The sequence below is a fragment of the Anopheles nili genome, chromosome 2, assembly GCF_943737925.1.
Source record: "Anopheles nili chromosome 2, idAnoNiliSN_F5_01, whole genome shotgun sequence".
NCBI classification, from domain to species: domain Eukaryota; kingdom Metazoa; phylum Arthropoda; class Insecta; order Diptera; family Culicidae; genus Anopheles; species Anopheles nili.
The window spans coordinates 60,662,229-60,676,498 of record NC_071291.1 but is presented as its reverse complement, the minus strand read 5'-3'; the positions used below and the strand labels follow the sequence as shown (position 1 = coordinate 60,676,498).

Here is a 14,270-nt window from a genome sequence, read left to right as displayed (position 1 = left end):
ATCATTTTCCATTACTGCTTCATCAATTAAAATAAAAAAAATGTCACCAGCCACCAGGCGCCTCCATTTGATTCGGTGCTGCAAACGCACAGTGGGCACTCCCATACAAATACCGGGATAAAAGTCTAGCGTCATTATTGACTGGAAAATTTAAATGGAACGTACAAATTGTTATTATTGGAAACGATACATTATCAGTTTGGAATAATTTTCTCACATTTTTTTTAATATAGTGACGGCCTGACCGTTAAACTGCGTTCATAATACAAAATACAATACATAATATAGAATTCATTCCACAGTTAACAATTCCGAATTTTCGAAATTCAAAACTGCAATTTTACAAATTCCATGGCTGGTGGGCATATCCTCCCATCAACCGTATTATCCCGGGCGGGCAAGGTTAGTTTATCTATGCAATTCTGCTGGAACTATGTTATTCCTCTCTCCTTCAGTGGACTCTTTGGAATCGCATGTCTTGTTGTTTAACCAGTTTCATTTCTTCGGCCTCCTGTATTGGATTGGAAAATTTAAGGGGTGTTTAGGATATAGGGAGGTAGGGAATCAGATGACCAAGTCTTGGCCGAAGCAAACCGATGAATTGCTCTTAGATAGCTCGCGAATAGGAATTTCCGACAGCTTTAGAACAGCCTCAATTGCGCCCAATAAAGCTGAAGGCACGATCCATATTGGGGGCCGTACAACTAAGGTCTGGTGGAGACTTTAGGAGAGATTGGGTAAATGTACCTCCCCAACTCGTCTGTATGCAATTGACCCAATTGCCATCGTGCCATGCAGATATCCCTCGGAGCCTACATATATTCGTGAGGTAGAACTGTTAAAACTAGCCAAAAGATGTGCATTTTCATTGCCGGGAAATTCACTTCTTTTAGCTAAATAATCGGTGTTATTACTTGGTACTGGAAAAATCCTTTCCAAAAACTCACGAATTCGCACTCAGATAATGCAAAAATTTTGAAAAGGGTCACCCGAATTTATATTAAAAAAACCACGTGACGCACCCTGCTCGCTAATCGAGAGGATTTCGACGACGGATTTTGAACGCCAAAATCGCCAAATTTGAATTCGCTAGTAACAAGAGATCATGCGCCGAAGAGGTTGCGTGTACCAGCTGGATTTCGATTCGAACATCACTTGTCACTCAAGGGTTACCTCAATGTTATCAGTACATATCGTCGATCTTTCCGACGCATGATAATCAGCATCCCATCTCATTTGCTCTCGTTTGCTATCGGTCGCACAGTTCTACGCACACTGTACGATCATATCGAGCGTCTTATCTTGCTGGTCAAAATTCGGTCGCAGTATTTTGTCGATCATAATATATTGACTGGCTGCTTACATAAAATCCTTTTTCGATACAGATCAAAGCACAGAAATGCATACCATTAGTTTTTGTGACATTACCAACTGTTCACCATATCATTGAGCATCTTGTTATCACAAAACAATATTAAATTAGCGGGATGATCAAACACGGTGTCCAACTAGCACGCAGTATTCCATAGTGCAGCAATGTCCACCTCCTACGCGCGCCTGGTACAAAAAATAGCAGCTTGTCCTTGTTACGCTCACGTGCTGCTCCCGTTATCTGAAATAGTAATCTTTAAGCCCATGCCGCACGCTTTTTAGCACCATTGCCAAATCTGGCGTCGTTGCGCGTGGTTCTTGCGGACGATTATTTCAGATTTCGTAGCGCACGCTGCTAATCGGGAGGTTTTCAACGACGGAATTGAACGCCAAAAGCGACAAAATTCATATTGTGAGTAACAAGACATCATGCGTCGAAGAGGTTGCGTGTCCCAGTTGGTTCATCGCACTAAATTTAATGGATTTCCCCTCCAAATATTATCAGTACATATCGCCGATCTTTCTGGCGCATGCTAATCAGCATCCCATCTCATTTCCTCTCGTTTGCTATCGATCGCACAGTTCTACGCACACTGTAGCAGCTTATTGAGCATCTTATCTTACCGGTCATAATTCGGTCGCAGTATTTTGTCAATCATAATAAATTGTGTAGCAACGCACATAAAAAGCTTTTTCGATACAAAACATAGCAGCAAACTGTGTGTGATAAATTTCTGTTACTTAAACCACTGCTCCCCATATTATCTAGCATCTTTATATCACAAAACTATATGAAAATAGCGGGATGATCAAACACGGTGACCAACTAGCACGCAGTATTCCATAGTGCAGGCAATGTCCACCTCTTACGCGCGCCTGGTACAAAAAATAGCAGCTTGTCCTTGTTACGCTCACGTGCTGCTCCCGTTATCTGAAATAGTAATCTTTAAGCCCATGCCGCACGCTTTTTAGCACCATTGCCAAATCTGGCGTCGTTGCGCGTGGTTCTTGCGGACGATTATTTCAGATTTCGTAGCGCACGCTGCTAATCGGGAGGTTTTCAACGACGGAATTGAACGCCAAAAGCGACAAAATTCATATTGTGAGTAACAAGACATCATGCGTCGAAGAGGTTGCGTGTCCCAGTTGGTTCATCGCACTAAATTTAATGGATTTCCCCTCCAAATATTATCAGTACATATCGCCGATCTTTCTGGCGCATGCTAATCAGCATCCCATCTCATTTCCTCTCGTTTGCTATCGATCGCACAGTTCTACGCACACTGTAGCAGCTTATTGAGCATCTTATCTTACCGGTCATAATTCGGTCGCAGTATTTTGCCAATCATAATAAATTGTGTAGCAACGCACATAAAAAGCTTTTTCGATACAAAACATAGCAGCAAACTGTGTGTGATAAATTTCTGTTACTTAAACCACTGCTCCCCATATTATCTAGCATCTTTATATCACAAAACTATATGAAAATAGCGGGATGATCAAACACGGTGACCAACTAGCACGCAGTATTCCATAGTGCAGGCAATGTCCACCTCTTACGCGCGCCTGGTACAAAAAATAGCAGCTTGTCCTTGTTGCGCGCACGTGTTGCTCTTGATATCCGAAATAGTAATCTTTAAGCCCATGCCGCACGCTTTTTAGCAGCAGTGCCAAATCTGGCGTCGTTTCGCATCGTCTTTGCGCACGTAGATTTCAGATTACGTAGCGCACGCTGCAATCGGGAGAATTTCGACGACGCATTTTGAACGCCAAAAGCGACAAATTTGAATTCGCTAGTACCGAGAGATCATGCGTCGAAGAGGTTACATGCACCAGCCGTGCTACAACACAAATTTTAATGGATTTCCCCTCCAAATGTTACCAGTACATATCGTCGATCTTTCCGACGCATGATAATCAGCATCCCATCTCATTTGCTCTCGTTTGCTATCGATCGCACAGTTCTACGCACACTGTAGGAGCTTATTGAGCGTCTTATCTTACCGGTCATAATTCGGTCGAAATTTTTTGTCGTTCATAATAAATTGTGTGGTAACGTACATAAAATGCTTGTTTCATACAAAACAAAGTACCGTACGATTTCGGATAAATTTCTGTTACTTAAACCTCTGCTCCCCATATTATTGAGCATCTTTATATCACAAAACTATATGAAAATAGCGGGATAATCAAACACGGTGGCCAACAAGCACGCAGTATTCCATAGTGCAGCAATGTCCACCTCCTACGTACGCCTGGTACAATGAATAAGTAGCTTGTCCTTGTTGCGCTCACGTGCTGCTATCCGAAACGTGTTATCCGAAATAATTATCTCTAAGCCCATGTCGCACGTTTTTTATCAGCATTGCCAATTCTGGCGTCGTTGCGCTTGGTTCTTGCGCACATGGATTTCACAGAATGCTCGAGATGGGCTACCAATACTGCAACGATTTGAAACCGGAATGTATATGAAAATGCCACGTGACGCACGATGCTTTGCTAATCGGGAGGATTTTGACGACCGATTTTGAACGCCAAAAGCGACAAATCTGATATTGTGAATAACAAGACATCATGCGTCGAGGAGGTTGCGAACGTGCGCCATGGGCTTAAAGGTTACTATTTCGGATAACGGGAGCAGCACGTGAGCGCAACAAGGACAGGCTACTTATTTTTTGTACCAGACGTGCATAGGGCGTGACCATTTCTTGCACTATGGAATACTGCGTGCTAGTTGGTCACCGTGTTTGATCATCCCGCTATTTTCATATAGTTTTGTGATATAAAGATGCTCAATAATATGGGGAGCAGTGGTTTAAGAAACAGAAATTTATCGCACACAGTTTGCTGCTATGTTTTGTATCGAAAAAGCTTTTTATGTGCGTTGCTACACAATTTATTATGATCGGCTAAATACTGCGACCGAATTATGACCGGTAAGATAAGATGCTCAATAAGCTGCTACAGTGTGCGTAGAACTGTGCGATCAATAGCAAATGAAAGCGAACGAGATGGGATGCTGATTAGCATGCGCCAGAAAGATCGACGATATGTACTGATAACATTTGGAGGGGGGGCACGGGCTTAAGGATTATTATTTCGGAAAACAAGAGCATCACGTGAGCGTAACAAGGACAAGCTGCTATTTTTTGTACCAGGCGCGCGTAGGAGGTGATTATTGGTGCACTATGGAGTGATGCGTGCAAGCTGGACACGGTGTTTGACAATCCCGCTAGTTTAATATAGTTTTGTGACAACAAGATGCTCAATGATATGGCGAACAGTTGTTAATATCACAGAAACTAATGGTATGCATTTCTGTGCTTTGATCTGTATCGAAAAAGGATTTTATGTAAGCAGGCAGTCAATATATTATGATCGGCAAAATACTGCGACTGAATTTTGACCAGCAAGATAAGACGCTCGATATGATCGTACAGTGTGCGTAGAACTGTGCGACCGATAGCAAACGAGAGCAAATGAGATGGGATGCTGATTATCATGCGTCGGAAAGATCGACGATATGTACTGATAACATTTAGAGGGGAAATCCATTAAATTTAGTGCGATGAACCAACTGGGACACGCAACCTCTTCGACGCATGATGTCTTGTTACTCACAATATCAGATTTGTCGCTTTTGGCGTTCAAAATGCGTCGTCGAAATTCTCCCGATTAGTCAGCAGCGTGCGTCACGTGTTTTTTTTATATTAATTCGGTTGACCCTTTTCGAAATTTTTACATGATCTGCGTGCGATTTCGTGAGTTTTTGGAAAGGATTTTTCCAGTACCAAGTAATAACACCGATTATTTAGCTTAAAGGAACAAATTTGGCAGTGACAGCAGATTTTGTTATAAATTATAGATAAATTATTGTACTACATCTTGTGCTATGCCATTGCTTGAAGACTTTTGAAGCTTTATAAAAAAATCATCTTTTATAAAAAAACATGACTTTACATGATATTTTTCGTACATTTACATTTGTTGATGATATATTCTTTGAAAAAATTAAATTTATTTAATCAAAATACAGCAACAATTGAATAACCTATCCAAAATGGTAAAAATGTTGAGTTTCTGACATTTAGCCAAAGAGAAAAAAAAGATTAAAGTCTGTTTAATAAAATGAACTTTTTGCAATTTTTTCACTCATTTTTGACATTGACAGGCTGTTACTCCGTAAATGTTGGACTTAAGCCCATAATATTTTGGTGTTAACTAAGTTTAACCCTCTAGTTTCAGAATATAAGAACAGTTTTTAAAAAATCTCAAATTTGTTTGTTGACTTTTATCCCGGCAATTGCCCAACGTGAAACGGTCAAACAGCGCGATCTTGAGCGGAAAAACTTTTCCTATAACTCATTTTTGCGAATGCAATTTAATGGGCTCTTGGGGAAACTTTTATTACCATTGGATGTTTGCATCCTTGAATAGGATGGCGAAGAAAGCACGCGCTCTGCATTGTTTTCGCGAACGCTGACGCAATCGAACCACGAAACGATCGGCTTTGCGTGCTGCCGTTTGCTTTTGCTCTATTGAACGATTAATAGGAGTTTGACCGTTCTATTTGGTTTTGTTTGTGGAGAGTGTCGAAGGAGGTACGACACCGCAAGCCAGTGCAGGCGAAAAATGCAGCCAAAGCGTGGTTTGAATTTAAAGTAGGAGATGCATCCGTTTCGCTGGGGCGTGAAAGCTCACTCACAGCGGATGCGGCGAACAAAGACGCGCGCAAACAAAGCACAAGGAACAAGAAGGAGACCCCGTGACGTGTCCCTTTTTGCGTACCAAATTCTCCACCACTGACGCAAAGGGGAAGAAACTTTTAATTGACGGAAAAAGGAACGGCGATGATGATGGCGGCAGTGCCACGATGATGCCCAATTGGGTCTGCCCACAGGAGGGTGCATGTATGTGTGCACAGCCATTAGACAGCAGGAAACGAATCTAGGCCGTGGTGAACGTCGGCCACTGCTTCCAGCAAGAAAAGAAAGCTTCTCGGGGTGAGACAACGTTGAAAGCGGGCGTTTTGGGCCCTAGCGGAACTGGAACTGGGTGCGCTTCCGGTCGGGATACGCCACGCCGAGAATAGACAAACTATGAGACCTTTAATTTTAATTGCCATCCTATCCAATTTTATCGCACTACAATCTCGACCGAGCCGGACCGTTCGATGCAATGAAGCCCACGTGGTTTCACGTTGGAGTTGTTTCATCCATCGCCAAAATGGATCTTCAAAATCGCCTTCCCGTTCTCATCGCACGGCTCATTTTGACCTAGTTGTTGTGCCATGCTTCTTTAATGTTCACCCCAATCACGAGCCGTCGAACTGTCGATTCACACTCGCCGCTACTTCACCGGGGAAAAGCGAAAAGGAAAAGCGGTCGATTGCAGTATGAACAGTCGGTTCGCGGAATTGTTGTCGCTGTTCAGTTTCAATTGTATGCGGCCGGGGCTGCGTAATTAGGATTCGCATTCGCAAACGATGCCCTCCCGCCGGAGCGGATGTTGTGTACTTTTCATTAATTAATGAACTGTGATTACGATCTCACCCCAGGGTGCACGTGGTTGTGTGCAAAATTTTCCGATAACGCAACGACCCAAAACCGGGGAGGGAGAAAAAATAATTGACAAGAGTAATGGTTCCGAATGCTTCATGGCCGCTGGAGCGTACCGTGTTTCGGTGAACTCGCAAACCATGATCCTGCACCGGAACCGTGGCACGACCGTGGTTCGCCTTAAATAATGAACGGATTTTGATGAGAAATGTATCCGTGGCGAGCGTTCGGGTATGGGGGTATTTATCAAAAAATACGAAACCTGGCAGCAAACGTTCAACAAATGACGGTACCATTTCTCTCCCGGTATCATCTGGCGATTATGGTTTTGACGTGGACATATGTACCGTGGGTGTGCACCGCGAACGAAATCGGAGCCGGGGGTTTTTCATCGAACGTATCGACGGACTCGTTGCGTTTTCCAATGGTTCGGTGGTTGGGAAAATCCAATAGACAGCAAAAAGTGAGAGAGAACGCGCAACCGCCAGCTGACGGGAAATCCCCGCCTTACTAATTGAAGCTTTAAATCACTACACCGGTCGAGGCTCCGGTTGGAGGTCATTTTTTGTTCTGTTTTCGCCCCACATTGCCGACGCTTTGGTGTGCTCCTGGAAAGGTCCTTTCATCGACGCTCGCGGCGAAGGAATTTTCCGCACTGACCGGCATCACCGGTGCGATACGCAATATCGCGCGTTTCACGTTCACGTTTGCGCGGGCAGCTCGCACGGTAGCTGGGAATTTTATAGGTTTCGCATTATCATGTTATCGTGTTTATGGGGAAGGCTCGTAAAATTGGCTTGTTTAATGGCGTTCGAAGGGCGACGCTCGAAGCATGGTCGTGGAGTTGGAGTAATTTCTTTCAACAGAGCGAACGAGAGAGCCGTCGCTTTCGTCGCAGGGATAACAATCTACCTTTTGCACTCGCACTAGCTGCGTCTTAAAAAGAAACATTTTACCGGCATGCCACTGTCTTGGACGTTTGATAAGATTCAGTTTTGTGGCGAGCCAAAAACCCAGAACCACTCGAACAGCTTTGTTGCTTCCAGGTGAGATCATAAGAAGATGCGAGAGGGCAACCATTTTCACCTTCACGTCGGCTAACCGTTGGTAATGTGTACGCGAAGAAAGAAGGTTAAAATTTTCACTCTCGATACATTCGCCGCCACGACGAGCGACAGGTTGCTGCAATTTGTTCGCTACCGGCAACTGGCTACAAAACGATTTGACAAGGTTAAATTCATTTACCGGTTGGAAGTTTTTCGTACCCAATTTTCAAGGCCTACTTAACGAGCTCAGCTTCAGCTTCTCCGTTTTAAAGTGTTTGCAAATGGAACGGCGTTCCGCATTTTCGGCAGTCGAGGGCAAAGTTTTGTGCACACGGCACTCGGGGAATTGGACCCGCCCAAAACAAACACTGCGTCCGTTGGTTTCCACGCCACAAGCCTGCAATAAAGCAGCAGCTCGGTTGCAGCTGCAGCTAGATCGTGACAGTGAAAGTTGAACTAAAATCAAGCGTGTTTATCTTGGCAGTGAGACGCCAATGCACAAAACCGCACCAACGAATTTAAACCCCAAGCTCCGGGGGAAATGACCGGGTGGGTTTGATAAAATATGCAAACTTGTTCAAATAGTCCAATCAAAAAACTTTCCACCACTGCTACTGCAACGGGCTACCGAAAGTGTGATCGTTTCCGATGCGATGCAACCGAGCTTTGGAATTGCAATGTGTGCATCAAGTGCAGCAAAACGGTGCAACGAAGCGTGCGTTTGTCTCGTGGTTACCGAAGGGTGTGTGGGTAGAAAAATTTTAATTAAATCCTTCCGGTGCAAAGGATCCCGACCGCATCCCCAGCCGAGATGGGGTGCATTGACCCAATTTATCGCAGCGCACCTTTAACGTTTAAGTTTTAATTGCATTCACCGTACCTAACCAATGGCGGAACGGAGAATGCTCGCTCGAGATCAAGCTTCTGAGTGTAATCGGGCTTCTCTTCGTTTACCCGTACGACCATTTTCTTCCACCTCATTAATGGGCTTGTTTCCTCTGTGATTGTTCACTCAGTAAACTATCGCAGGGAAATTACTTCCAGCAGCAGCAGTAACAATTGTTACAGTTTGTTACTTTCTTTCTTTCCCACTGGCGCATTGGCACGGCTCGGACGTAACAAATTTTATGCTCCGTTAAATGGCAGCTCAGTTGTGAAGATCGGCACGCATAGTGTGCTTTTTGGGGGCAAAGGCGCTAAGGCACACTCTAGTGACCGAAGTCAACCATTGCTGGACAAGAGAGAGAGAGAGTACGATTTGTAGCAGGGTTTGTTTTACTCACTGTGTCGCTCAGGGAGCGATATTTCGGTGTAAAGTTTACGAGCAAATCCTCAGCTTGGTGCCCCAGTTTCCGTCACCGTTTTGCTGTCAGCGGTGTCATTTTCGGTAGAACATCCCATTCCCGTCTTCTCTTCAGTGAAAGCTAAAGCTCTAGCTCAGTCGACAGCAGCACTTTAGCTTTACGACGACGACGATGCGATGCGATGCGACGGGCAGCAATGACAATTGAATTATGGATAACTGAATCGAATGGGTCATTGTGTAGCGAGGGGTTATGATTATGGTTTTGCTTCGAATTGCACCCTCAAATGTGGTGAATGGGGCGCGAGTTCACTTCATAAAGTCCCGATTAGCCGGGAAAATGGTGGGCGCACAAATCAAGGCTCGCGCTAATTTTAACAACCTCTCGAAAAAGGACGCATCTTTCGCGGGCCCCGGTAATGGCACGGCTGCTCTTAAGCATGTCGTAAAAGCGAGCGATTACTTGCAGCGGATATATATAAGCAGCACACACGGACCCGTGGGGGGGCTTACACAGTTTGTGCATTACTGTTTCCTTTTTTCTTTGCCTCCTCCCAATCGGGAGCTTAACCTTTAGGCTCCCATTCCGGTTTCGACTTCTTCATTCCGTTCCATTTGTTCGGTGACGAAGGAAGCTGCTGGCAGAGTGACGTTAAATTTTAAACGACTTATTACAGCAACCGGATCTGAACTCAACAGTTGAAATCGAGGTGGATTCGCACAATGGAGTACTCGGAGCACGTTCTGTCTTGCGGGAAAGCGATACTTTGAGATTGGTTTAAAATTTATGAACTTCCTTTCGGCGAGCTCGACTCGGTGCTCGGGCAATCATTGCAGAGCAGCGTTGGTGGCTTTCGAACTTCCTTTCGACAGAGAAGAACCACTCAATCGCTGGAGCGGTAATGAATTATGCCCAGTTATTCTTGGGTTTGATTTGATTTCTTTCGAATAAATTTCTTTCCTGCCGAATGATGTGTTCTTCTCTTCCCGTGCATTCAATTACGATTCGCATCGGTCGAGCTTTCGAATGGTTTCGAAGAGGATCAATTGACAATCGAAAAAAAAACCTAATACCCATCGACCGATATTTTATCCTTCCATTTCAGGCTCATCGATAGAGCGCTTATGTGATATAGCGGCATCAGATCCAACGGTTGGATACTCGCCGAGGCCAAATCCGATCGACGACAGAGGACCGATGATACGCGCCGCCCGGACGCTGCTCAGCTCGGTGACGCGCGTCCTGCTGCTAGCGGACATCGTAGTCGTGAAGCAGTTATTATTAGCCAAAGACAGGGTAAGTTCCGGCCACCATGGTGCCCCATTTTCATCCACATTCTTTGTTCTCCTTTCTCACGGTGTCTTCTCGCCAACAGGTAGCTAGAACTTTAGGTAGATTAGAATCAGTGGCCAATTTTACAGAATTCGTGAAGGCGTTCTCGGTGTTTGGCGCGGAGATGGTTGAGCTGGCGCACGTTACAGGTGAGTCCGGTCGCGTTATCTTTGCACTCGGTTCTGTTCCAGTTCCAGGGCTTCTCGGAAATCGTCTTTCGAAGTAGAAATGCTCGCGGGCGAGTCGCACAAGCGAGCGACCTTCTCCGCCTTATCTTGACGGCCCGTATCCCAACCAAAGCCACTGAATCCTTTCTTTGTGTCCTTTCCTCGCATACGAATGTTCGAAAATCCACCGTTATGTGGCTCAGGTGTGAATGTTTTTTGTTTTTTTTTTCTATATACCTTGCTCTTTAGTCGCTTTTTGTTCGCTCTCGCTGTGGGCGGAAACGGAACGGAAAAGAACTCCAGCCGGTGTGCTATTTATAAGAACTTTGTTTTAATTTTACGGCCCACTTGACAAGCCCCACCACGCCCTGGAGAGTTTTGTACGTGTGCAAAAGGCACTCCAAAACAGCATACGTGGGAAAACAAAGGCAGGAAGAAAACCTAAAACCCTTCACCGACGCTAAATGCACCGGAAGCGTTTGCTTCCGGTCTTTCGAACACGGTGCACCGGGCGGTCGGGCTAAATGGCAAGAATGTAAATTGTGCTTTGATTCGGGTGAGCTTTTTTTGTTTTCATTCCCTGCTTCAACACATTCGTGCGTCCTCGAGCAACGCGGATAAAGGAAGTTGGTCTCGACGTCCGAACAAATTGTGCCCATAACTCGCTGCCTCGTTAATCAAGTGGAAATTGTGTTATAAACAACCCGAGCGAGTTGGGCTTGGATTTTATTTTGCAATCTTTCTCGCTACACAAACTCAAGCAACGAGTGGATAAAGCTTCCATCAACCCACACGACACATGCAAGCTTTATGTGTCGTACATTTCTTAGGGCGTTCCTGTCGTCGCGTCGTTCAACAAGACGTCGCGTTTTACGATCCGGTATCGGTATCGGCGCGAGCTGTAAAAATGCACCATTTGCCGAGCGACACGATGAACATATGATTCTAGCCATTTATTTTAATGCGCCATTTTCCACATGCACCACCTGATCTATCCGTCCCGGTAGAACCACCCATAATGGCTTCATTTGTTTGCCAGGGGTTTCCCCTATGCACGGGTGCCCGGTCGTACGAGTCATTTTGTCAGTTTCTTCTCATCCACCCAGTGCTCTATCGTGGTGGAATTATGATAAAGAAACAGCTCGATGGCATTAGGGATGACTAACTGCGGCGCATAAAAGTGCGAACCCATCAAAGGGCAGTAACGAGGCATTCCCCATTCTAGTGGTCGCCACCCAATTTAGCCACCCGCTCGAAGGGTCGAGTCCCGGGAACCATTCATACACACATAAGCCACAGTTATGTGGTGCGTTGGGAAATTCCCATTCCTGAGCAGAATGGTTCGTTAGACGAGAGGGAAAAGTTACGCCTTTAAACGCTTAAATTGAAGGGCTTTACGATCGCTGGAACTGGAAACATATGCTGTGCTTTCGTAGCCGGGCGTGAATTTCCACCGGTTTTGGACCGAGCTTTGTTCATTATAAGGATAAAATATTGCGCATTAAACGGCGACCGAAATGGAAGATAAATGTCTATGCTATGGTCCAATAACCACCACTCGATAGCGCCACTTGAACAAGGGAGCTTTCGATGATGAAAAAAAGCTCACCAATTTGCATCAAAATTACATAATTTCGAACGCGCACACACACACTCATGCAAAATTTTTTTTTTTATAAAAACCACCCCCCCCCCTAAAATCACCGATTCTTCTAACCGATCGAGCCGGACGGGCGTATGGGGTGGTAAAATTTTCCACTGGAAAACGTGCCGACATTGTCACCCGTTACCCCGGGCTCGAACCCTCGGAGTAGCGAAGGGCAGGACTTTAATCGGCTTATCCCCTTCAAAGTCTAATCTTCACACAGCCCCCTTTCCGCACGGGTGCTCATAAATGTCAGTCAACTTTTTCCCGTATCACACCCCTTTTCCGGAGGGTCGTAAAAACTTCCCTTCGCTTCGGGTGGCAGCTTAAGATTAAAATAAATCCCGCCCTCCTGTAGCACGTTGTGCGGCACAGGGTGAACCGACCGACCCTTCTCGCTTCAACGTTTTGCGGAACTTTCCCGTGGGGGGGGGGGGGTTGGCATTGAAACGTGTGAAAATTTATGACTCCTGGTGTAATAACTCGCCGGTGGTATGCGGTCAACGACATTGTGGCCGCTAGTCAGCATGAGGCGGGACCTGATCCAAAGGATGCGGTCCGCTTGTGCGGTTGCAACGCTGCACAGGGTGGTTTCGGAAGGATGTGGACCCGCTGCAGTGGCAAAGTGACTACTCGAGTCCCTTGCCCCAGACAGGGGTTTCATAATTGCGAACCATAAATCGAGAGTGGGAAAGATTTAATGGAATTAATTAAATTAATCGCTTGTTTGTGTGCCGGTATATCCGGTACCCGGAAGCGCACGTCGTGGTCACAGAAAGAGGGGCAAAGCTTTCCCAAGGAAGCACGTGCAAATTACCACCACGATGGTGGGAAGGATACCGGAGCCTGTCTGTTTGCCTTCCGAGTAGGTGTTGGTTCACTCGCTTGGAAGCTATTGCGCGCGTTTATACGCTCCCTTTCTCATTTTTTTTCTCTCTCTCTCTCTCCCTCACTCAACACACCAGGAAACCGGCAGAACGACCTAAAGGACGAACGGAGACGGGCGCAGATGTCGTCGGCGCGGCAAGTTCTCGAACGATCGACAATGATGCTGCTCACATCATCGAAGGTAAGTCAGCCCCAACGCTCAACGAAGGGAAAGCCTTCGTTTCCCGCTGATCCCACTGATTGCGTCTGGCGTTCTTTGCAGACGTGCCTCCGGCATCCTGAATGTGCGCACTCGAAGGAAAACCGTGATACCGTGTTCTGTCAGATGCGGCGCGCGATGGACCTGATACACTACGTGGTGAAGGACGGCATCCTGGAGTCCGCATCGGACCGGAACGCATTACGGCAGGTTAGTGGAGCCGTACCGCACGATAAGGGCGTTCAGTTGATGCGAGATTGTCAACGCGCCAAGTCAAGCGGTTGTGCTTATGGTGGAAGGGGACACGATTTGATGCGTGTATGCTGTAATCCTTTACCATTGGGGGTCGGGCATCGATATGAGGTTTAGGTGAATGACTTTAAACCTTTGGAAAAATTTGGGTTTTTTTATGGCTCGTAAACCTACATTATTTCGGTCTAAAAAGCTCCCCGAAAAAAGGACACACTCACCATGCTCCGACAGAGCCACGCTTCGAGCGGGAAGTCCTTGCGCAAAATTGCAATGTAATCTAATCTGCCCTGAAAGACGTCTCAAATTGTCTTGTGTCGTTCTTGTGTCCTTCGACGTGAAAACGTCCCCACAGGTGCCAGAGTGGGACTCGGAGCGTGCGACGGCATTCACCTGCCTGAGGCACTTTTCCCGCCTGATAGAGATATCCCGTCCGAGCTACGATCGCAATGCCGGTGTGGCTGGTGCGCCCGTCGGGAGTGTTGGTGCGCCTGGTGGCCAGGTGCTGGGG

The 14,270-nt window shown here is 46.0% G+C and overlaps 1 protein-coding gene across 1 annotated transcript in view; it reads left to right on the top strand.

The window, feature by feature from the left end:
• Positions 1-14,270, top strand: part of LOC128730913 (alpha-catulin) — a 52,080-nt gene that overhangs the window by 29,060 nt on the left and 8,750 nt on the right. Inside the window, exons 3-7 of the mRNA XM_053824003.1 lie at positions 10,385-10,575; positions 10,655-10,760; positions 13,389-13,492; positions 13,574-13,720; positions 14,115-14,270. The exon at positions 14,115-14,270 is cut by the window's right edge and continues 279 nt beyond it. Of these exons, the coding sequence (XP_053679978.1) occupies positions 10,385-10,575; positions 10,655-10,760; positions 13,389-13,492; positions 13,574-13,720; positions 14,115-14,270 (704 nt within the window). The remainder of the gene's footprint in view (positions 1-10,384; positions 10,576-10,654; positions 10,761-13,388; positions 13,493-13,573; positions 13,721-14,114) is intronic.